The 26,947-nt window shown below is 34.4% G+C and overlaps 1 protein-coding gene across 2 annotated transcripts in view; it reads right to left on the bottom strand.

Moving 5' to 3' along the window:
- The window catches only part of LOC149567232 (uncharacterized), a 101,163-nt gene that overhangs the window by 18,665 nt on the left and 55,551 nt on the right, over positions 1-26,947 (bottom strand). For both annotated transcript variants that reach the window (XM_089820413.1, XM_089820412.1), the window contains exon 5: positions 12,141-12,223. In XM_089820413.1, coding sequence (XP_089676539.1) covers positions 12,141-12,223 — 83 coding nt within the window. The remainder of the gene's footprint in view (positions 1-12,140; positions 12,224-26,947) is intronic.

Genomic DNA, 26,947 nt, shown 5'->3' on the forward strand with positions numbered 1-26,947 from the left:
GGTTATAGAATTTATATTCCAGGACAAAAAACAATTGAGATCAGTAGAGATGTTAAATTTGAAGAAGATACTGCCTTCAATCTGTCTAAATACAATGATAAGTCAATCCCATAACATATCTCAAATTCAAGCGAAGGTCACCCTGCAAAGAACGAGAGGGAGTATAATTCTGAACCTTCTACATCAAATCCTAAAGAAGTTGGAAATGACATCAATAAGAAGAGACCACTTTGGGCCAGAAAGTTTATAGAGGAAAATAATATTGAACCCAATGAAGTGTTAAAAGAAAGTAAGAAGACAAGAACTCGGTCTTGTTATGTTGCCCTAATAACAAAACTTAACAAAACAAAACCTTCTAACTCTACAGATGCATTAGCAAGCCAACTTTGGAAAGAGGCCATGATTGAAGAATATAATTTTATATTGAAGAATGATGTATGGGATGTCATACCTCAACCTAAAGATAATGGCTTTTCAAAATCAAGCATGCACCTGATGGTAGTATTAACAAATACAAGGCAAGGTTTGTAGTACATGGATTCTCTCAAAAGGAAGGTATAGATTATGAGGAAACTTTTGCTCCAGTTGCAAGATACACATCTCTTAGAACCATCTTAGCTATTGCTGCATCAAAAGGGTGGAAAATTCATCAAATGGATGTTAAAACGACATTTCTAAATGGTGAAATTGAAGAAGTGTATATTGAGCAACCAAATGGGTTCACCACTCACAAAAAAGATACTCATGTGTGTAAGTTAAAGAAAGCACTATATGGGCTCAAGCAATCTCCTTGAGCTTGGTACGAAAGAATTGACCACTACCTTATGAAGTTAGGGTATTCTGAAAATGAAGCTGATCCCAATCTATACTTCAAAAAAGATAAATATGATATGCTTGTGCTAATATTATATGTTCATGATTGGTTAATTACAAGTGAAGATCATCTAATAAGAAAATGTAAACAAAAATTAACCGCTGAGTTCAATATGAAAGACTTGGGTATTCTTCATTGTTTCCTAGGATTGGAAGTCTGGCAGAAGGAAAACTACATCTTCCTAAATCAAGGGAAATATACTATTGATTTTCTTATGAAGTTTGGTATGATGGATTGCAGGCCTGATTCTACTCCTATGGAATTAAATCTACATGAATTAAAAGATGATATGATCGAATCTGAACCTGTTGGTCCCACTCTCTATAGACAAATAATTGGCTCTTTAATGTATGTGGTGAATACTCATCCAGATATTTGTTATGCTACTAACACGTTGAGTCAATTCATGTATGCCCCAAAGAAGATTCATCTGGTGGCAGCCAAGCATATTTTAAGGTATCTGAGGGGAACTATTGGGTTGGGTATTAGATATGATCAAGTGGAAGTCAGTCTTCATGGTTTTACAGATTCTGATTGGGCAGGCAGCTCTACTAATCGTAAGAGCACTTCTAGAAGTTGCTTCAGTCTTGGTTCTAGAATGATCTCTTGGTTTAGCAAAAAACAATCCTCTCTTGCACTAAGTTCTACTAAAGCAGAGTACATTGCCGCTTCTTTAGAAGCCAGAGAAGTTGTGTGGTTACGAAAGTTGATATTTGATTTATTCAAGAAGCCTTTGAAGCCTACTATTATCTATTGTGATAATCAGAGTTGTATTAAGCTCTCTATTAATCCAGTTTTTCATAACAGGTCCAAGCACATTGAAGTTCCTTGTCACTACATCCGAAACATGGTGGATTGAAATATTATCAGATTAGAGTACATCAATACTAATGAACAATCTGCTGATATATTTACCAAGCCTCTGGTAAAGATAAAGTTGGAATACTTTAGAGGAAAACTTGGTATGTTTTATTTGTAATATTGAATATTGTTTTAATTTCAATATATATATATGTGTTTTGTACTTCTACAATTTTGATTCAGATATGTAATGAAAGGTGACGATCTTTCGTTGACATATGCATTCAAAAGGTAATCTTTGTAAGGTGACGATCTTACAAATGATAGGCCTGTTATTATGACAGTCTTCTGATTTTGTCAAAAGTCATGAATAACAAAACAAGTTAAGATTACTCTAGATATTGTTTCAGACAATTAGAGATCATATCTTATGCTTGATAGTGTTCGTTGCATAAAAATTTAAATTATTTGACGAGTCTCTACTCTTAGAGTGGTAGTGTCAAATAATGTGTTAAGATTAGATATTCTAATAACTAGATTATTACTTCTCCCTTGCTAAAGAGGGAGTGTTGAAGTTTAGCATTTGTCAAAGTAATCATTAGATTATACCTACCTGTGCATATATATATATATATATATATATATATATATATATATATATATGAGCATATGCATATATATACATATACACAAATCTATATATAAGTATCTGAGTTTTATGATTGCCTCCGATTCATATCGGGTTGGCTGATGACGTTGTTACACCGATCAGGGATCAGGTTCTTATCACTGATCTTGCTATGTCTTAACTTCATGCAAGCATCCGATAATGAATCGGGCTATATATGATTTTAGACAAAGTCTGATTATAATCGCTATGCATTTTGGATATATACAATGTTTGTATTACACCCGCTAAGTATCAAGCTTGTTGTATTATTGTGTATAACACCCGATAAGTATCGGGCTTGTTATCCTTAACTAATCAAAGCTTACAGTATGAATCATGACCATATAGGGTCATGTCTCTTATATATGATATATATGCTCACCAAACTAGGAGACAATGCAACATCAAGTACTAACATATTTGCAGTCCCAAGATCATTCTTTAACCTACAGTTTCAAAGTACACATCATCAGCATTGGTCATTGAAGATTGAATCTGAAGATTTATGCATCAGCATTAAGAAAGGTAAGACTGCAATTATCTTTACCAGTATTTCTATCAGAGATCCTGTATGCAATAACATTTGTATGTAAATGAAGCAAATCATTCTGATGAACAAGCAATAAGTGCTAGTGATGATGAAATAGGATTTGTAGCAATTAAAGAAGAAAGTCCAGAGAAAGTAGCTTTGGTATCACAGGTTAAAAAGAAATATGATTGGATAATTGATAGTGGTTGTTCACATCATATGACTGGTGATATGAACAAGTTTGTTGACTTCAAAAGTCAGAATGGAGGCATTATCAAAGTTGGAAACAATGCAGCATGCCAAGTTAAAGGTGTTGGAGCCCAAAAATTCAAAATTTTAGGCATCCATTTGAGCATATTTTATGAGTATCAGCATCCATGATTAAAAATATGAAGATATATACTCTTGTTCCCTACTAATATTAAAGACTAGAGAGAAGTCAAAATATTGCGAGCCGAGAATGAGCATGTGAATGCAGTCCATTTCAGCAATGCATTTGAAGATGATGATGATTATGTTTAAATGCTGATGGAGTTATGAAAAGATGGAGAGCTCCTTGGTCAAATACTGAAGTCAAAAGGATATAGTCGCTAAAAGGCATCAGATTAATGTTATAGGATTATATCACCATGTGAGAAACAATAATTGTATCAGTGCTGAAGCCATATTGATATCAGACATCATCACATTTATAATAAGGATCAAATAGAGAATGTGTTCATAAAGATAGAACTAACAGTCTAGAATATCTATTCTCTTCATCAAAATATAATGTAAGTGGATGCATAAGAAAGTTGTTTTGATGGATGACTTATTGTGTAGAAGAAGACGAATTGCTGTATAAATTAGTATTTTGGAGATCATCAAACAATATTGGCTAATATGTCCTGCATGTTTTGATTATTCTAAAGGAGACGTTGGCTTGGAAGTTTTGACCACAATGATATCATCAGCTGTATATGAAGAATGCTAGATACAGCAGCATCAATGATATGATTATGTCACCCACTCACAGAAAAATATGATGGATTATATATTTTGATTGTGTCAAACAAAAGAAATAAGAAGCAACCAATGTTCTGAAAAGGAAATGGAGTAAGAGTCTGATTATTTCAGTGTTTGGATAAAGATGTATATTATCACACATGACACCCTGTGTTTGATACTAGACAGAATGGAGGATGCTGGACCAAAGGCGGTGAGATGTACAAATACTTTTAAAGCATTCATTTCACCAGTTTGATTACAGATTTTGAGAAGACTTATATGGAAAATGTGAGCAGCCTTACACAGAAGATTTGAGCACGATAATGATGATATGATGAACAGATTCATCAGGGATTTTAAGGCAGAATTCTGAAGATTGTTTGAGCAGATAAGAGACATATTAATCAAAGTTGAGAAGAGATTTCACCTCACTTGTAAAATCTGGAAATGATTGAAGTATTTTTGAACATATTCATGATGGTTACTCTCTACATAATATATTAACAAAGAAGTGGCATGTATCTAAGACAAGAGATTCTATTACGTGTTTCAAGATCACTAAGATAATGACTATACATATCCAATGATTCTGAAGAATATCTCAACCTTGAACATTGAATGAGAACCAATACATACATCTGAGGATATGATCACACACAAACAGTTATGCACAAACATGGAATTCTGAACCTAATTGGCGTGCATGATGCAAGGAATTGAATCGATTCCGGATTAAATCAGGGCTTTCAAACTTCATAAGATCACTCATCATTATTTGATACTTATATCTAACGATGCCTTTTGTTTTCATGCAGGTCTGCAGATATACGCAGGAGTGGAATCTTCAAATCATCAAAAATGATTATCATGCGGTTAATGGTAAGATGCCTCCAGGTCGAAGAATCACAGCATGTGGAGTCACTGCAGATAGCAAAGGAACATCCCTTCATTTGGCGACCAGTGACGAGGAGAGAGGATTGAACCAGTCATTAAGGGCTTCCATTTTTGCAAGATTTGTGCGAAGAAGTCGTGAGCAGTATGAAGTAGAAGCTTGGATGTATCTGCGTGAGGGAAAAAACTTACAAGTACACCGCACATGGAGATGTTTGACTGAAGGAGGGAACAAATATACACAGGATGCATCTGAGGAAAGCATTAAATTGTAAGAAGTCAGGAAATATATAGCGGACGAGTTGAAGTGTATGCGCATAAAAAGAAATGTTCGAGCCCAGTGTGGCCTCTATTAAAAAATATAACACACAAAACTATATAAATCCTGATCATATTTAATAAGGATTATATTAAGGTTAAAAGTTCGGTTATTTGTTATGGAAGGGTGCAATGGTTGGGTGAACACCTTTCCATCGGTTATAAATATGAGATGTAAAATACAATAGGGAGATATTCAGATTCATATTTTAAAATTTTACATATTCCATTGGTGAAGGAATGGATTCTTGAATAAAGCTCGTGGATTTGAATTATTGGGTGGATTTTGTGCAATCCGGATACATTCGCAATAGATGGATCATCTATAAAGAATGTTTTTATTGTGATGTTATTTTTGGCATAATTATTTATTTTAAATTTCGGAGTTTTAAATTATTATTAAGTTGTGTCCTTCATAAATATTTTTATTTATTTTCTATAAGTATTTTAAAATTCGGATAAGTGGACTGGGTCATTATTGCATTTTAAACTTGATAAAGATAGATATTGTGAAATATTTTATTGTTTCCGTATTTATGTCTAGTTTGTCTCTGCAAGAGTTAAAATGCATCTTAGACTAGTTTAAAATTGCATTCATATAATTGATCCATCGCGTTTAAATTGTTAAAATTATTTATAGTTTAAATATATTGAACTACATGTACGTTTCAACTTATAATATTGACTCTGATTGCCTATTTAATTAAGCACTAGTCTTTTACTCTTGATTCATAATCCATATGTTGGCAACTGTTTCATTTCTTTCCTTTGAGGAATTAATATATTCATTTGTTGCATTAATTTATAATTATTTTTTATTTAAAACATTATCACATTTATACAATCATTTATTCTCAGTTCATAATTTGCAGGATAAAAGCTTTCTATAATTCTTGTCGTTTTGAAAGCTTTTGTTGTATTCGTGTTCTAGCCAATCTACTTTAAACATCTTGGATCTAAGTGTTTTGTCCAGGATCAGGTACACCCGCTTTGGCTTTGCAGAGCCAGAATTGCAGGGAACTTAGACCGCATTGTTCAGTTCTGTCAAGATGGCCTTAACCGGTTGGATATCCCAACATCGAGCAGGCAAGGGTCATAGGATTCCAATCTATGGTTTTGGCAACCAATAAAGGTATTGGATCTATACCTCTTGATGGTAAAACTAACATTGAGGATGTATATTTTGTTGATGGTTTGAACAACAATCTTTTGAGTGTTGGACAACTAGTGGACAAAGGTTATCAGTTGCAATTCACAGAAAAGACGTGCATGATCAGAGACAAAGATGGAAAGGTAATTAGAACGAGAACCAGATCGAGAGGTAATGTATTTCAATTGAATCCTACTAAAATGACATGTTTGGTTGCAAAGGTGGATGACAGTTGGTCATGGCATAATAGATTTTGTCATATAAACTTTGACAGTATTGCGAAGACTAGTAGTATGTTTGCAATTAGAGATTTGCCTAAGATTGTAAAACCTTCTAACACAGTTTGCAAGGACTGTGTTTTGGCAAAGCATAACAGAACTTCTTTTCCCTGCAAGAAGCTTACTACTACAGCAAAATTGGAGATTGTATAGATAGATCTCAGCAGTCTTACAAACACTAAAGGATTCTATGGTGAAAGGTATTTTATGATTCTAGTTGATGACTTTTCTAGAATGATGTGGGTTGCATTCCTTAAAGAGAAATGAGAGGCATTTGATAAGTTCAAGATATTCAAGAATAGAGTTGAGAATGAATCTGGTATGAAGATTAAATGTTTAAGATCAGATAGAGGAGCAGAATTTACTTCAAATGAGTTTAACATGTTTTGTGAAGAAAATGGAATCAAAAGACAGTTGTCAACTCTGAGAACCCCTGAACAGAATGGAATAGTAGAGAGAAGAAACAAGTTAGTTAAAGAAGCAACAAGAGTTATGTTAGATGAGAATGATGTATCCAAGATGTTTTGGAGAGAAGTTGTGAATACAACAGCCTACACTATGAACAGAGTGCAAGTTAGGAAAGACACAAACAAGACCCCCAATAAACTGTGGTTTGGTCACTCACCTATGGTTATGTATTTCAAAATTTTTCATAGTAAGTGTTATATCAAAAGAGATGATGATATTGGTAAGTTTTATGCTAGAAGTGATGAAGGTATGTTTCCTGGTTTCATTGAAAAGCAAGGCTTACAGATGTTATAATCTAAGAACTAAGACTATTATGGAAAGTGTAAATGTGAGAATTGATAAGAAATTCAGGATACAAGAGAGAATAGTTGATTACAATTCAGATGATGATGTTGTTACTAAGCCAAGGAATGATGAAGTATTTCTTGAGACTAACAATGATTTGCAAAATGATGGAGAGTTAAGACAGGAACAAAGCTCGGAACCTTTAGCAGAGCTAAGAGTTGAGATAGCAACTCCTACTTCAGGAAAGAATATGATAAAGAATCACCCATCCGAGTAGATCATCGAAAGCAAAGATAAAGGTGTGATGACAAGAAGCAAAGCCAATGAAGAACTATGTTTGATATCTCAAGTTGAACCTAAAAATGCAAATGAAGCATGTAAAGATGACTATTGAAAACAAGCTATGAAAGAGGAATTGGATCAGATAGTAAAGAATGAGACATGGAAATTCGTCTCCAGACCAGTAGACAAGAATGTGATAGGAACTAAATGGGTATTCAAAAACAAGATGAATGAATAGGGCGAAGTTGTAAAGAACAAAGCAAGATTGGTATGTAAAGGTTACTCACAGCAAGAAGGAATAGACTATGATGAGACCTATGCTCTTGTGGCTAGAATAGAAGCAGTAAGATTATTCTTAGCATATGCAGCATATAAAAAATTCAAAGTATATCAGATAGATGTCAAGTCAGCATTTTTGAATGGAGAACTTGAAGAAGAGGTATACATTGAATAGCCTGAAGGTTGCCTGTGACAGATGACAAGGATATAGTATGTAGACTAAAGAAAGCATTGTACGGCTTGAAGCAAGCACCCAGAACCTAGTATGCAAAGTTGGACAAGCATTTGACAAAGCTTGGATATAGCAAAGGTATGGCAGATAGTAATTTGTATTGGAAAGAAATTGATGATGGATTAATGATTTTGGTAATATTTGTTGATAATATCATATTTGGAGGAAATGATGAGGAAAGTGAAAAGTTTGCAAAAGAAATGAAGAAAGAATTTGAAATGAGTATGATAGGAGAAATAAAATATTTTCTAGGATTGCAGATTGTACAGAATAAAGAAGGAATCTTTATTTCTCAGACTAAGTACTTGAAGGATTTACTGAAAAGGTTTGGTTTGGAAACATGTAAACCCGTTGGAACACCTATGGTAACTGGACACAAGTTATCTACAAAGGATGAGACACAAACTATTGAACAGAAGAAGTACAAATTTATGATTGGAGGTTTACAATATCTGACTCACACAAGGCCGGATATAGAAAATGTAGTTGGAATTGTTGCAAGATTCCAAGCTGATCCTAAAGAAGCACATTATGCAGTAGTCAAAAGGATATTTAGATATCTGAAAGGAACACCAGAGTTCGGATTATGGTATGACAGATCTAATGATTTAACTCTAGGTGCTTATACTGATATTGATTGGGCAGTTAGTATGGATGACAAAAAGAGCACCAGTGGTGGAGCTTTCTTTCCTAAAGGAAAATTGGTTTCTTGGCTAAGCAAGAAGCAGAATCATACCTCACAAAGTACAGCGGAAGCTGAATATGTTGCAGCAGCAAACAATTGTAATCAAGTTCTTTGGATGAAGCAGATGCTGAAGGATATAAGGATAGAATTCAATAAACCTATTGTCATACATTGTGACAACACAAGCATGGTAAATATGTCTAAGAATCCAGTGTTGCATTTAAAGACCAAGCACATTTCTATCAAGTATCACATGTTGAGAGAGAGTTGGGAAAAAGAAAATAGATTGGAGTATGTGAGCACTAAAGAGTAGATTGCAGATATATTCACTAAGCCTCTTCCCAAAGAGACTTTTTGGTATTTGCAAGGTATGTTAGGGATTATGCCCCTTCCTGCATCAGAGTAGAAGATGCAAGGATACATCAATCTAGTGTAACAGAGCACCACTGTTTGTCTGGACTGAATGCTGATGCTTTATGTATGGGGGAGCATCTGTGGTGGACAGAGTCATCAAGGACTCTTGTTGGATGTTGTTTTTGAACAATGTCTTTGGAAACTTGAGCTAGTAAGAATCAGTTGTTGCAGAGTTTGATGGTTGCTGAAACCTTTGACATTGATGTTAATGGGGGAGAAGTACTACATGAAAACCATCATGAGGAAAAACATCATGGGGAAAAAGATCATGAGGAAAAACATCATGAGGGAGAAGCAAGAACAAGTACAGCATTGTTCGGGAGAAGAAAACAGTTGGGAAGAATGATTAATAAAGAGGATTTGAAAAGAAAGTTTAACAGTCTTTTGCAGTTGGTATTCTTGGAACTAGATGTTTTTCATCTATGTTTCCATCAATGCCAAACGGGGAGCTTGTCAAAAATATGAATGCTGATGATATTCCTATGGGGGAGTATTGTAGCTATGTTACTATGATGATATGTTACATTCATGACTAAGTTTGTCATTGATGTCACAATAGCAGTCTTCTATGGTATCTAACAGAAGAACGGCGGAAAGATCAAGTTGGTACAGACGGCTAGTTGAGTGTTCTCACCATTCGAGGTAATGGGAGATACTTTTGAGTATCTAGTATATGTAATTAATGTTGGATGAAGAAATGTTAAGTCTGGAAGAAGTTATGTAAGTTTTGGTGATGTCTGTTCTGAGATAGAATTTACAAAGGAATGTTCTAGTAGACTTGTCATATCTCTTAGCAGAATTGTTATTCTGAGAATCGAGGTTGAGGATGTGAAGAAGACATGTTGGTGATGATGTGGCTAAGCTCATTCGTCATAATATTAAGTGTACGGAAAGATATTCAAGTTGCAAGGTGGAAGATTAATGTTATCACTAAGTGTAACGTGTTCTTAATGTGGTCCTATAATGATTAATTGAGAGGTCTAATAGCCGACTCAGGGAATTGTTTTATGGACTCGATATAAAAGAAGGACATTTTCCTTTATCATGAACTATGGATGTGGAATAGAATTATGACATGGAGAAGTGGTTGTAAGCAGCAAAGAGAGTGGAATGCGAAGTTGAACAGAACAGAGCGAAAGTGAAGGAAATTTCAATGCAGAGGTTCTAGTGTGTGATCCGAGGTTTGATATTTGGATCCGAAGTTCGTGACTTGGTCTACAAGGTCTCATAGTGATTGGTCCAATTGACAGGACAGAGGAAAGAAGAACATAACAGTAAATTACATGTTTAGGTAGTGAATTCTTCTTGTAGTTGAAATTGCATGTTTGGGCAGTGGGCTCTTCTTGCATACATTATACTACAACTCCTAACAAGGTTGGCACAACTCCTAATAGGGTTGGAATCTCCTATCAAGGATTCAAAGTCTCTTAACAGGGACTCTATGTACTAAATGTTGTAATAGACTCCTAACAGGGTTCATCCTCTAACAAGGAATATTTATATTAGTACATCATCTTGTGGGCATCATTCCCACCGGAGTTTTCCCTTTAATCGAGGGTTTTCCTAATGAACATATCTGGTGTAATTGTCTATGTGCATCTTGTCATGGTTGTTGTTTACTTTGGTTGAATGGTTAAGTTTATTTAAGGAAGATAAATGTTTTAATTGTTGGATAACTGATTCACCCCCCGCCCCCTAGTTATCTTGGTGGACTATTGTTTCTAACAGTTAGGACATTCTTACTGTCCCATTTGCTCATCCACATGTTCCATTGCATCCAAGTCTTCTTCCTACAATCTAATTCCTCCTTAACAACTATTTTGGGCCAGCAATGCTTATCCGTGTTTGCAACCTTTTTTAAGTACTTAGTAAATAGATCGCCATTACTGCTTCATTGGAAATATTCCTGCTTCAGCCAAAAAGATCTCATAGGGAGTATATGCTTTTTGCTTCTTTCTAATTGTTTCCACTTGAGGTGTGACATGTTACTCCATCATAACCATAGAGGACCACTGGCACAACCAGTAAACCAAAAAAGGATTTCTTAGTTTTCTAATCTCACAACACCGCTTTCCTACACCTGTTTTGAAGTAGGTAAGAAGCTCTTCATCCTCCTTGTATGCTTTTTGTTGTACAAGTCTCCTAGCTGAGCCTATTCTGAAAATCAATTCATAGATGCTTGTATTCTTTCACTATCTCCAACAAGTTTCCCTTGAAGACAAAGTTAACCTATTGCTGTTTTTTTCAAAGGAAAAATTAAAAATAATTTTGGTCTTGCTGATTTTCAACTGCATTCTGACTTCTTGGCAAAAGAGATCTAATGCCTTCAAATATTCTCTCAAACCATGGGTGGATTTTGCTATGAAAATAACATCATCAGCATACAAAAGTAACTTTGCCACAAAACCTGCCAGCTAAATATCCTCCCCAATGGTTTTTTTAAGCCATTCTTTTACTTTATCAATATGTAAGCCAGACAACATGGGAACAAAGGACATCATTATTTGACTCTAATAGACCAGCATAATGAGTCCATCCCATTAAAGAAAAGGAATTGAAAATCCATTTTGTTCAGAATACAGGAGCACATTACTGAGAAATTTCTAGAACATTAATCCTTTCACTTGAAACATGGCAGAAAAGCACAATCTAGTCCTATCGAGCAGGTGCTCTGCAGGTAAGACAGGCATTAAAAACAACCTGAAAAGTTGTAAAATGTGGTATCCATATAATGGCATACAAATTTAAAAATGAGTACACTATACAAGGGATAATTATAATAATTTTATCTAAGCAATCATAAATACACTGAATTTAACAAAAAGGATAGAGAAGAAAAATGTAATTTACCATATCATTGAAAAAAATCATGAATTTTGTAGGTTCAAAAATAAGAATGAATGACATTGGAGCATTCTAAGAGATGCTATAGCAAGAATCTTCTTTCTTGACTTTCAATTTATATTTTTCAAGCTACTGAATCAAAATAGAACTTACGTGATAGGCTTGAAGATTTGCTGCGATTTGAGAAAAGACATGAGCATTTTGCTGGAGCAGTTGGCCAGTTGTACCACCAATTGCTGGAAGTCAAAAATGAGAGAATTAAGCTATAAATCAATATAGAGGAAAAAATAAAAATAAAAATCATTCAAAATAATATACTTTAGATAATCGGTATTTCATTTTCACAAAATTTAACAGCAGCAATTCAAATAAGATGCAACTGCTAATGCAAAGAACCATTCATGCTCAACATTTATTCATGACCTCGCCCAAATTAGTGTATATATGTTGACAAGCATGTCTATAGCAATAAGTTGATTTTTCATGAATTTGTCATGCTTACTTGGGCCTAGGAATCTATTTCTAGGTGAAAGATGAATAAAAATTACATAAACATAAAAGCACAAGCAACACAAAAGACAAATGTTGAAGGTTATAGTTCTAGATAACCTAAGAGTAATTGATTTTGCATGAATTCATATCCCATTGTTAACAATATGTACATTTCAATACTTGTGTAACAAACAACATTTTTCCTGATATATAGATGATTCAAAGAATGATAGTATGAGGAAGTACCCTAAAGATAGGTTCAAATTCCAAACAGACAATGAAAAGTTGAGATTTAAATACCAAATTTGCCTTGGTAGAAAGTGAATATTGATAAATAAAACAAAGGAAAGACTTGAGTTGCATTAGACAAAAGAAATTACCCTTTGTTGGTTAACAGTTTGTTCTCCTATTATATTTGATAATTATTGACTCTTTGATACCCAATGTTTGGAGAAACAAAAGGATGTTACCAACAATTGGGTCAGTGTATTCCTATCACACCCTTTGAATTGATTAGGTACAGCTCCCTATGATCCTTGCAATAATATGCAATGAATATGTCTTTATGTGATCAGAAATTCTTACTACTATAAGCTCTTAATCTGAGAGCAGTAATGGATAACCAAGTTGTTTGTAGGCACAAACAACTCAGGCAAGATGTATATGAATAACCTATCACACTCAATGGAATGAGTGTAGTAGATTATCTTGATATTTTCTGACTTCTAATTCTATTTTAAATGCAAATTACTCATCTAAATGCAGAAGTGGGAAAGAAAAGATTATACATATGAGGGCAAGTGGAATTGCTTTGGCTATTAGCCTTGACTGAAATGGAATTCAACAAGTATCCAATTGATTCACATACATTATCCTTTAATTCCCAATGAAATGCATAACATGTATGAAATTGTCAAGAGAAGAAACAAAATCATATATGAAGCAGCAAATGAAATTACTATACTGCAAATATCGAAACGAAGTGGAATCCATCTAATTATTTATAGGATCATACACAATTGTCTTTCAACTCTAAGTGCAAAGCTATCTAATGCATGGACCACAAAACATGAAAAGAAAATGCTATTAATGGGATTATAGAACCATTCCCTCTCCAGTTTGCCAACCTTTATTATGTCAAAAGATATTACATTTATAGTCTGTTGTTATTATTTCTAAATTCTGGCAAAGTGACAGTCATATAATAGAGAATAAAATATGGAAATATCCAATCTGTATCGCAATACAAGCATGTGCTCTCCCTTCTATTGATGATTTTGAATCCATGATATTCTTAAAAACACACCATGACTATTCATCTTCATGCAGTCTCAGAAAATCTTGTGGAAAATCGTTTATTCTTCATTTTCTGTTGTTTCACGCCAAACCCATGTATTTCATATTCCAACAGTCACTGCATTTTCGAATTCCCATTGTTGATCTCAAATTGGCAGTCGAGATTAAAACGTTATGACTTCCTTTTATAACTTCCTCCGCGGGTCTCTCCATATACACGTCTTCTTGTCACTTTGTCGTTCAGACTAAAAGTCGAGCAACTTTGTTTAGCGAGATAGCGACAACTGTGGATCTCTTTCCAATCTGATGATGATAATAGAAAAATGTTAAATTTCTTTACTTTTGCAGCGCGGGTCCCTCTGTATACACATGTCTTCTTGTCGCTTTGTCGCATAGAATAGCGACTGAGCAACTTCACATAGCGAGATAGTGACATCCATGGATCTCTTTCTGATTTGACGGTGATAACAGAACAATGTTAGGTCATTTTGTTTCGCAGTGCAGGTCCCTCTTTCCAACTAGGCACACCGTGGCGAACAGTTGGCACCATTCCATTGTTTTGAGAATCTGATGTTGACTTTCTTTCCTTCGTGGTACTTAGTCATATAAGAATATTTTCTTTCATCATAATAATAATTTGTATGATAATATATTGTAGGGTATTATTATCATGATTATTTCAATCAAACAATATAGAATAACAATAAATATTTTTATTATTATTATTATTATTTTATTATTACTATTTGTTCATTTATTTATTTACTATTATCTTTAATATTATTTATTAAATTCAATCTTAGGACTAGGGTCATTACAGAAGAACACAGGGCACTTTAAAGTGAAATAAATTTGCAGATAACGGTTACAATCTTGAAGAACCATATAGATTTGAATAGAAACATCATGCAAATTCTTGTAAATTATTAAATGTTGTATGGAATTATTTTTTAAAGTAGTTTGCAATCGTAGTGAATGAGTTTCTGTTCCTTGAAGTATTTGTAAATTGTTTTAAGCTACAGAAGATTATTACAAGATTGATATTACAAGATTAATAGATTTTACATATTTTGATCAAATGCTTAACATATGGCACATTCTACTCTCTGGGGGTGGATGCTACTTGCAAAAAAAAAATATTTCTTCCTGGCAATTACATTCAGCATTATACCTTTTATGTGTTAGCCATTTCTGTAGCTCCTCTATACTTTTCTAAGAGTTAAATTTGATATGAGAATTATTACTTGTCTTTTTATAAATAATTTTACCGGTTTTACCTTCCCCTTCACATTTCTCTGTCATTGAGATTGTTTGTAATCCAGAACGGGGTGGATAGGTGATTTGAAAAAAAAAAGTATTTTGTCTTACCTTATTTTCTTATCTTTGTTTTCATATATACTCTACTCTGCTTTTATTATATGCAAGAAATATGGATCTTTTTTGCTATTTTATTTTTTTCATATTAAAAACCAACTCTTGTCATAAACATGTCTAAGTATATATCTCTATTGGCTACACCATGCATCTCATTTGGTGCAAGCACTAGTGCTACCGTCCTTCCACATTGTTTATAATATATATGACCCTTGAAAGTTTAAAGAATTATCTACTTCCTTTGACATACTGTATATTTTTTGAGATTTTCCACTGCTTGGAATATTTTTATAATCAAATCATTACCAAGATGGCCACTCTACGTTAGCAATTATTCGCTTAGTGGTTTTCAATGATCTTTGTCACCAATAATGACAATACAAGATGACACATAAAGCACACAACCACCTCTTAGAGATTTCTTAGAATGTAAGAAGAATGACAAAATATAGTCCCACCTCTTGGAATTTTCATGCTCTAGACTATATCTCCACGGGAAAAGATTATTGTAACCCAACATTTGTTAATCATTAGCATGGGACCTCCAAAGTACAATACTATTTAGATGTGTTCTTTTGGGGTTTTCCACTACATTGAATGTTTTTTCACCAAAGTTGTCATTACTATTTATAATGAGTAGTCATTACCTTGATGACCTTTTCTCTATACTTTCTATTATTCAATAGACAAGAAGACTAAAAGCACAAAAGCATCTCCAAAAAAATGTTAATAACGGTGAAAAACAATGAATATAATCCATTGCTTTGTTTGTTGTAACTTATGGGCTGACCTTTGTCTTGGTTGTCATGAATAAGGATAATTTCTTTTGTGTAATGCAACTCAAGTCTTTCCTTTGTTTCATCTACCAATATTCACTTTCTACTAAGGAAAATTCGATATTTTAATCTCTTTGGGGTACTTCCTCATGCTATCGTTATTTGAATCTTCTATATATTAGGAAAAAATTTGTTTGTTACACAAGTATTGTAATGAACATATTGCTAACAACAGAATACAAATTCATGTGAAATCAATTACAAGGGTGAGGAATAATGAATATAATCCATTGCTTTGTTCATTGCAACTTATGGGCTGGCCTTTTTCTTAGTTGCCATGAATAAGGGTGTTGCCTAAGTTTCAGTCCATATGTTTTTGCTTTGGGGTTTAAAGTTAAGTGTCAATGTATTGAGTTTGAGTATAGATTGCCCATAGGATGGCCTTTCTTCTCATCTCCCTTTGAGTTAACCTAATGCAGGAAATCACATGAGCAATACATTATTTTTTAGTTGGGTGATTAGGTTTTGGGAGGGCTTTGTTATGAATTTTCCTGATGAGAGGAAGGTCTGAATATCTATAATGATTCATATTCTTTGTTCCTAATCATGTTGAATACAAGATTCATGTTGAGGAGCAGTTCTTTATGAAAGTATTTCTTCATCTCTGAAAGTTTCTAATTCCATGGTCAAGGATCTATATCTAGAGAAGGATACATTTTCACAAATATATACAGAGCAAATGTAGAAGAGAACACTGAAGACTGAAATTGAAAATTGATATACAGATCGTGAGAATTGTTCAGAATCAAGTTTAGTTGAATTCAATACAAAATGGACATTCAAAATGTAGAAATGGTGAAGGAAACAAGTCAAAGGTGATACGGATTCTTTGAAAATAAAATTGACGGTTAATATTTGATCTGCACATATACGTGACGAAGTTGAAAAGTCAATTGAATGAAGGAAAGCGTGCTATTGGCCAGTTGAAAAGTCCAAATGCTTACCTATCAGATCGGGTCACATTTAAATATTAAATGAAAGTTGGAGGCCTTCAGTCATCAGATCAAAGATCTACGAAGGTTGTAATGTCGCTATATAAAGATGCTCGTTTGTTAATTTATGCGACAAAGCGACGTGAATACATGTGTTTGGTGGGCCATCACATTTCACGAAGCGCAGTTAGAATCCAGTCACTAAGTACCACGAAGGAAAGAAAGTCAACGTCAGATTCTCAAATAGGACGACATATATTTTGGGATTGAATAATTATGTATGGAGAAGCAAAAGTGGAAGATGCCAAGAGCAATCCGAACTAGGCCAAACGAAATTAGGGAAAAATATTAATACCACCAAGTATTATGGAATAAAGAGATTATTAAGTGCATAAGGCATGCCGTAATAGAAAACTGGCAAAAGTAAATAATGTCTTCTACGAAATATTGGATTACGAATCAAGGGAAGACTACAAGCCATATTAGTCAGTCAACATTGGATTGAGAAAAAAACAAGAATAATACACCTATCGAGCATATGGGTTGAAGGAGCATCAGAGATACGAAGGGACTCTGAATGCAGAGGTGATCAATAACCATACAAGTAGCATCCACGTAGTATGAAGACCAACGAATTGACAAATATAAGGAACATTACAAATAGAACGGGCAACTAGGAAAGGCACACATATTTGATGGAGGCATCTAATAGAAGCATCTAGGCATCGCAAATGATGAACAAAGAGACATCGACTATTTCAATCCCCTAGTGGTATCATGAATGTCAGGACTAGAGCACAAACGACAAGGATAAATAGAGATGATGTTTGTCATTCTATTGGAGGTGTTCTCAGACATATAATGCATAGACTGTGATCTACATATGCTGTAATCACTCGCAATTCTAGTGCTATTTGATAGGCGATATTTCATCAACCGGTGATAGACATTACGCCTGTACACACATCATCACTTCCGATGTTATATTTGATAAATTAAAGTATAGGGGAATAATCGATTTTTCCATTACCAAGTAGAGAATACTCTCATATGGCTAATGACCTCAGAATTTAATGAAACGATAGTACTCAATTTAGAGGAGAATTCAGAGCCAAATAAAGATAGTAGCAAGGAGCTATAATAATGAAGATAAATATACAGGAGAAACTTTTCACTCGTGAGAATTAAAGAAGTAGAAACACATAATTATAATAGTATATTTTTGGATATTATGTTTCATTAATATATATCTGAAGACTACTATTTAAATGTGATTGAGAAGATTACGTTGTTGGGTATGGATTTTATTACAAGGTATGGAAGCGAATAACTAGAAGCTCACATCCGTAATAGTATAATAGTAACATAAGAAGGAAGATTTGAAGGGAAGAAGTCTCTAGCGATCGCTGTGAAAGAAAATTATCTCAGATTAGCAGATTGTACCAAAGAGGGTCATTACATCTTCCTTCAAACACTCTGCTTAATTCTTTTTGTGTTTATTATCTTCTTCAATATTTTAATTCTGCTATGCTATTATGGTTTTCCCTGATATTTATTATCTCTCTGATTTCTTTTCAACCTTTTGTCCTTATTGCTTATTATGGGCTATCTCTAGCTCTTTTATTTTATTTTCTATTAAATTGTTTCCATCTGCCTGTTTCTTAACCCTGTTTCTCTTTTTGTCTTTATAAACTCTTCACATTATTCAGTCACAAGACCAGCTTTAAAAAAAAAATTAAGTTTTTGAAGTAAACTCTATCCTTCATGGCCCCTTATAAGCTTTCAGTGAAAGATTTCAGCCTCCTGACACCTGAAATGGACAAGAATTGGAAAAGAAAAGTCTCACTCTCGAAGATGAGTTGGGGAATTGTGGAATCATCTCATTATCCTTCCCAATTGTATCACAGCTAAAGGTTTGTTTGAAAATTCATAAATATGCAAGAAATTTGGATGGAAGTACAAAAGTTAAGTGACATGAATAGAAGAAGAGATAGAAAAATTGTGGTTGTGTAAAACTTGTTTTGTGATAAAGCTTCATCAATCCTCTAGTGCGAAGACTGCAGGAAAATGGTAAGAGATCCTCTTAAAATTATAAGAATTCAGCTGACATACTTTGATATGCTTGTAGAATTAAAAAAAGTCAATATTAATTTCCAACCAAGACTTATGTACCATTTCTTTTCAGCTTGAATGAATGAAAAACTAGACCTGACAACTTGATCTTGACTTAGATTAACACTCTCCTGTAAGATATTACGTTGAGGACAACGTTTTGTAAAGCAAATAAGCTTGCAATTTTGAAAGCATAACAGTCATATCGAGAGCAACCACCTAATATCAAAAGTACCGAGCCAAAAACAAGCCCCTTGTTTGGAGAAATCCCTAACCCATGCAAAGCAGTTTACATGCCTTGTGAATGTCTCTGCAATTTTACATATGTCTTCAAGGGCAGTTGCAACTACAGGTGTAAAAGAAGACTCAAATCCAATTTATACTGATGAATGTTGATACCCTCTTTCAATGGTCCGATTTCAGGAGTTGAATCATGCTTTCTTTTGCCTGTTGCGCCATAATTTTTTACATTGATGACAGTCAGAGCAGAATCATTTGAACAATCAACTATTTCTGAAGCATATTACTGCTTAATTTTTTCTGCTGCTGCCACTGTCATTATAACGAAAATCAAGCTCAGAATGAGTCATTTGGGTGGGATAGTGTTTTGAATTTTGGGAATGAAACTTTATGCTTTGAAAGGCGGGGCAAGTAACCTGATTTTACCTCTACTGGCAAAAAACTGGTGGACCTTGACTTCTATGAACCATTCTGCAATAGTGTGACACACTTCCGGTGGGCTGTGCCCACCACAAAAAAGCCTATCAAGTAATAATCTTACATTCTCATGGCATTGATTAAAAAAAGTTGAATTTTCGATGGATGTTAAGGAGAAATATACACTCTTGTGGAAAATGTGGAGTCAGTGACTTGGCTTAGAGAGAGATGGCACAATTGAGAGAAATACATCTACTTTGTGGCAATACTATTCCTTCGAACGACACCATGGAGCATCCAAAATAACTTTTGTTATCTTTCAATCTATGAACAGAGCTGATCCCTTGATTTGGGAGCTTCTGCCTGATACCAAGGCAAAAAACATTTAAATAGGAAAGTGCATGATGGAAACCTAGAAATGGTTTTTCCACACAGTCCATTTTTATCAAGAAGAGAGAAGAGGAAGTTTTTTGTCATCTCAGTCTATTAGAACAGCACCAGTTTTGTGTGTGTGTGTGTGTGTGTGTGTGTGTGAGAGAGAGAGAGAGAGAGAGAATTGATAAGGATTAAATCTACAAAGAAAATTGAGGAATAATGAATTCAGCAAAAGACATGTGACTATTGAGGCTTTGTCAGCACAAAGAGGTGTGCATCATTGCATTAGATGTAGGTCCATTCCATGCAGATACCAAATTGACAGTCAAGATTTGTATGTCTTGGCTAATAACCTTCCAAACCTTAGTCAGACTTGTATCTGCAAGTCCTCATCAGACTTGCTAAGGCTCAATGCACTGTCTTAAAAATGTCCATCATCGCCAACAAAGAATTCTCTATAATTCTAGTGCACAAAGTGTTCAAAAAGTACACACCCATGAAGATGCACAACTGCATCTCGAATGTACACTTACAATCATTTTGTAATGAGAATCAACTCTGAGTCCACAATGGAAAAATGTATCAACGACACCTTAAAAGCTCAGACACAAACTAAATCAAGATAATGTACTCCTCTCTATACTAGAAAACTAGCAAACATGAGAAATTCATAAAACAGTCTCAAAACTATAAGAAACACCTTTCAGATTTTAAATTGCAAAAGAAAAATCAAAAGCTCTAGAAATCATGGATCATGTTATGGGTGTTGGTTCCCAAAACTGCAGATTGGAAATCCAAGAGCCTGCACTTCTCCGATAGGATTCCGCAATCAATTCTGGCCAATGAACAAGAATCACCTTGATTCCCCTGCACTTCAAGCTTTGCTACACCTAGGCGGGTAGACCACCTCCTCGAACCTGATCACTTGGTTCAGAGTTTTTCTAAAGTGAATTTAAGCTTTTGGAGAGTTCTTCGGCTGGCAAGGTTCTTGAACTCAATTAAAATAAAATTGAATGTTGAGTGCTTGAATTGAATGTTTTGTATAAGGTCTTGTTAATAATGCATTTGATGCTTGTAGAAAGGATGTTATAGATTTTCTGACTTCAAATATATATCCAGTAGACCGGTGCTTTAACTTATTTGGGCAACAGAATCAACTTCAATGAATTTTCACATACAACTCTATAAAGTTCTTATGCACTTGAACTGTCAACAATTTAACAATCAAGATGCGACAGACCAAATACTATGCAATCTTAAATTAGTCCAAATTGAATTTTAATTGCTCTAGTAGGGAGGCAAACTGGACACAGATATGGAAACAACTATATATTTCACAATATTTGTGATGATCCAATTTAAAATGCTAATCCACTTATCCAACATTAGAAATACTTACAGAATTTTAAAATAATAATTATAAAGGATGATTCTTCTGTAGTTTAAATCTCCATGCCTTCAAAAATAAACAAAAGGTCTTTTAATTTATTAATAAAATAAAATAATTGAATTTATATTACAAAGTCATATTATAGCCCTTATTCCTCCGTACAAGTAGATATAAAATACTCCTTGGGAATATGTTTTTCAAATATGTCTTGTGTTTTCAAGTAAAAGAATCTCTTATTTATAAGAGGGCAAAAGGATGAAAGGTTGCCTCTAAGCAACATATCGCTCCATAATAAATAATTGATTCATGATTATATTAGTGCGAGCTCTTAAACTTAGTTTATAATATAATCTAAAATTTGCTTTGAGTCCGGAAACCAAAATGTTTAATTTGCGAGCACTCTTTTATTGGGTTAACATAATCGAATTCCCCATGTTCGGTAATGGATATAGGCATCAATCGAACGCCATGGAATAGTTTTGAAGTCACACATACTCTCCATCAAAGTGTTTTCAGGCCGGTGCCATATGCAAATTATTGCTGTGTAACATCGTCATAATTCATTTTGCAATCAACTTCATACTTTGTCCTCAATTTGGGGCTCTTTATTGTCTTGGTATTTGAAGTGGTTCACCATATCCGACTTCATACATATGACTATTGAGATCATTTTGAGTGTATTTCCCCACACCTATGGCTTCGAATTGCAACCGATAAGGTGTGAAGACATCATCATCGTGCGCTCCATACCTGCACAAGCCCATTCTGTCTGGAATATTTGGTACCCAAATTCAAACCTTTGCATAATTATTCATGTGTATTTCTGAACTGTGTTGGGTATGGGCGTTGGGTGTGAGTTCAATGAATATTTGATTGTTCTTTCGATGACAATATCACACCAACACAGGCAAATAGTGTGGCCTTCATATATAACAACTTCAATATCTTCCCATAAATGTTAGACTGTTGTTGTTGTTGTAATATCCGGATTTTAATGTATCAATTATAACTCTCCAACGTTGCATATATTAATCACTGTTTCTGTGCCTTTTCACTGCTCATGGCTATTTTGCCTGTGATATTCATAAAACTCAGGAAGTTGCAGAATGTGGTCCTGTAGTCAACTCCAGAATATTTCGGTTACTACTCTTGAATAGTCCATGTCCATAGTTGTCAGCACTCAAAGTATTTACCAAGTTGCCATGGCACTCATAAATACCCAGGAACAAGCTATTCATTGATGCCTCTGTGGATTATTTGTTATCTTTCTGATTGTGTTTTTCAGAAATTTGGCTGGGAGTGAAATGCTACAGGTGAGACTTGTTTTAACAAGTAAATGGCATAATGGACAGTTTAATGTTACGTATATCTGTTGGTAGCAAGTTTCTTATTATTGAATGTGTAGGTCTGAGCTTGACACACTTAGAAATGTGAATATTGTCCCTGATGATATCTTTATTCTGCAAACCTACAAATACATACATATACATGTATTGTATCTGCAAGGATATTTATATTGTGTACTCCTGTAACCACCCAAGGCCTTTTGCTTAACAAAGGGTCCACAAAATGATCAAATGGGTCTCATAGGTCTTGTTTATAATCTACGTATAAAAGATCACCAGGCAAAAGAAACACATTGTGCTTGAAATTCTGTATACTGAACCTGTCCACTCTCTCGAGGCATCAAAAGCACCAACTGATTATGTTCGGTCACTCTCCAAAAATTGAGACTCGAATTTAGGTTCCATCAATGGAATCTCCACTTTTGAAAGTTCTCACACCATAATGGATTTCTACAATAATAGCTTGGGATAAAGGCATCAAGTTGAAGTTGTTAAGTCAACCTTCTGTTGTTTGAGATCTTCATTTCTCTTATAAGATAATGTTTTATGTATGAAGAAATGGTATAGTGGTCCCATACTATCCTGATCATCAATATCTAGAGACACTCGGGCTTTTTCTTCTCGTCCATTGTTGTCAGCCCCCAAGCCCTAACTCCCATGAAGGGTACAAAATGTGATAGTAAGGCTGTAATCCAATTTATAATCAGAAATTAGCAGTTATCTTGTGCTCATTATTGCAATGTTTGTTTGCTTATGAACATTATTAGATTAAGTCAACAATTGGAGCAGATCAGCAAAATTACATTCAAATAATGAAGTCTCTTTGTCAATCCATTATCCTTACATGTACTTAAATAATACTACATGCATGTGAAACCATAAGCACATGTTGTTGGTTAATATGTATTTGGGCACATATGTGCTAACTGACTATTGAAATTTCTTGCAAGTTGTCTATATCATTACTTGGCTGGGGTTATAATGATCATGTATTCAGAGTCCTACTCCTTGAAGTGTCATGATTTAACAACTTCAACTTGGATGCGGACATCATTTTGACACTTTATTCTTATCTGCATTCTATTTGTGATCTGATTGTTTTTTATATCCCATTTTGCTAAGACCTTTTAAGATTGATTTCAAGCTGTGTAATTTTGGAAGCAGGACTTAATAAACATTAGAAACAGAGGATAATTCTACATCTCAGCCAGCCTAAATTGCATAGCCTCATTCTTGCAAGCAGTTGTGAGCGAATAACCATTGCACTCTAGTTCTAAGCCAGAAGATACTGAAGATAAAATATATATATCAATGTTCCATGGGGATGTGTCCCTAGGGGTCCAAGTAACATCCCAGTGCTCCCAAAAGGTTTGAAGAGTTGGAGGTTACATCTATTTTCAGAACTAGATAACCTGTCCCATTTGGTGCCACAAACAAATAACTTTTCAAGCAAAAATTACTAGAAACCCTAAATTGCACATTCGGTACACTGTTTTAAAGTCTCATGGCATCAGTTTGACTTAATTTGTTTAAGTGGTTTTTATAGCAATTTCCTGAAATTAGGAAAATATTTTGCTCACAAAATCATATTCCGGTCCGAGAAACTTTGGGAAACACTGGAAAGTATTTTTAGAATATGAGAAACTGTTCTATGCCAACATCCACCAACTGTTGAAAGGGATATAAAATTAAACTGACATGCAAACAGCTACATATTGACTGGCATGAGTCCTTAAGGGTCTGAGTGACATCCCAGACCTCTGAGAGATTTGCAGACTTGTAGGGTACACTATTTTTTTCATTGCAAGACAGCCTGCACCATCTATTAAAATAAAGAAGTTTTCCTGGGAAAAAATATAGAAGAAACCTAAAAAGCTAAAATTTGGCACATCATATTTGTCTCACATTTTTAGTTTGTTTAAGCGATTTTAATAGTCTTCCTCAAAGTTTTTGTCCCAACCTAATCCTCTGTCCTGGAAGCTTAGAGAAATGCTTGAAAGTATCCTTAAAAATTTAAAACATGACAAGCTGCACTAGGTAACATCCACCAACTGTTGCAACGAATATGCAAGTTAAAACTTATATGCAAATTAAAATGATATGCAAACAGCTAGATATTGACTACAATAGGCTGCCTATTTTATGCAGAAAAATGTCCTTATTTATGTAGGCTGGCAACATTCTGATTGTTTAGAGAAGGCTACTTTATATGGTGATACAATAGGCCTTAATGATTTACGCATCCAATTCCATTCAATAATGAAGCTTTGACTTTGAGGATTAACTTACTTGGAAGGATAAACCCTTTTATTAAACTGAAGCGACCATCTGAGAAGAGGATGGCAACAGTGGAGCTGAGTGCTGCATTTTCTTACCATATGACAGTTAATACAGAGCTACTGTTTCTGTTGAAAACCCAGCATCTTCCCAGGACCATAGTGACAGCTGCTGATAAGAAGATTCTGAATGGGAATGAAATAGGTGTCGCTCTAGAACTCGATAATTCAATTGAGGGTTAGCAACAAATAATTTCTGCATCGGAATACTATGGCCATGGATTAATGGAAAACATAAATGCTAATTGGAAGCAGAGAAAATAAACAATGTATCCTTCCACTGTTTACAAATGTGGAGTAAATGAGATAGGGTTAGAATGAATCAGGAAGAGGGACATATCAACATGAATATTTTTTTTAATTCTTAATAATGAATAAGGCACAAATTAATTCAAACGTTTACTACCGAGGAGTAGGTGAATGGAGCAGAGTGAAAAAGAGTTAGGTAGAGAGGAAATATACACGAACATAATCTTGACTCTAACAATACATGTGATCTAAATTCATTTAAAATGTTTATTAGTGAGGAGCTTTTGAAAAGCATGGATATTAACATAACTATTTTCTCGAAACTAAAAGAGTCATATCATTGAGGGCAAAAGTATGCACCATGGACAATCAAATAATAAAATTTCAAAGGTGGGTGGTAACTAAATGGTTATTTGATATGCAAAGAAACAATAGAAGCTGTGGCGGGGCCTATTTCAAGACCATCAAAAGCAAAACATATTAATGTAATTAAGCAATGTTTGCACATTCTTAAGGTAAAGTAGGTATGTATTTAAAGGCATTGGACTTTTTGGTAAAAGCTTGCCACAAATGCCAACTTGAATGGAGTGAGGACGAGCACTAGCTATAATCAAGGTTGATATTCATTTGATGACATTAAGAAGTATCTATTCTACCCTTGTTTATCTCAAGGACAAAGGAGTTGAAAATTAAGCATCATGTCCAAACAATATTTGTGTACTTCCAATCATAGTTATCTCTAAAAGTTGCACCTTAACTAAGTTCAGAACTCAGTCACTTCGAGAAACATGGAAACACTCCTTGGTAGTGGGTTTCCCAAAAGTGGAGTGAATCTTTAGATTCTAGGCCAGTTCCTATAAGATACTTCACCTAAAGTCTCAAAATTTAACTCTTTTGAGGAAAAGATATAGAAAGACAATATAATTGACATCTAAAACCTACGGTGATGAACCAGAATTGACTTCTGCAAATCGGAAACTTTTAATGGAAACCTCTTATAAGAACTGGTATCAAAACTATGGCATTTGTCTTGGACTGCGACTATTACTTCTTGGTGCTTCGTACTGAATAAATCTGTAACCTTTTGTGGGTTTTGACTTTTTGATTTTTATGGATCTCTGTGCATTTTTTGCTCATTCTCTGAAGAAAATTCCATAAACTTCCTGTAGAAAGTTTAAATTACTTCTTCATTTTTCCATGAGTGCCTTAACTTTTTTCTTTTACTGGGCTGTGGCCATTTCTGGGGCTCAATCTTGGAAGAAACTTGCATCTTCGTGCTCTCATCATACAGATTTGAATATACTGGTGCATTTTTTGTTTATCTTTTGCAGAAAGCTGGGAGTTTTGTATTTAAAGCTCACAAATAATGAATCAATTTTTTTTACTATGTAACATTCAAAATCTCACTCGTCAAGCTGACTTGTTTTCCTCAGCAAGGGTTGCATATTGTGTCTATTGAAGCTTAAAAATATGCACCATTTTGTGTCCTCCATATTACTTGAAGCTGGTGTAATAGTGCAGATAACAGTCCCAAGCGCTAATAGGCCCTTATTGATGTAGAAATC

This window comes from Cupressus sempervirens, chromosome 3 (genome assembly GCF_028749045.1).
Source record: "Cupressus sempervirens isolate cs-2001-9-10 chromosome 3, ASM2874904v1, whole genome shotgun sequence".
NCBI lineage: Eukaryota > Viridiplantae > Streptophyta > Pinopsida > Cupressales > Cupressaceae > Cupressus > Cupressus sempervirens.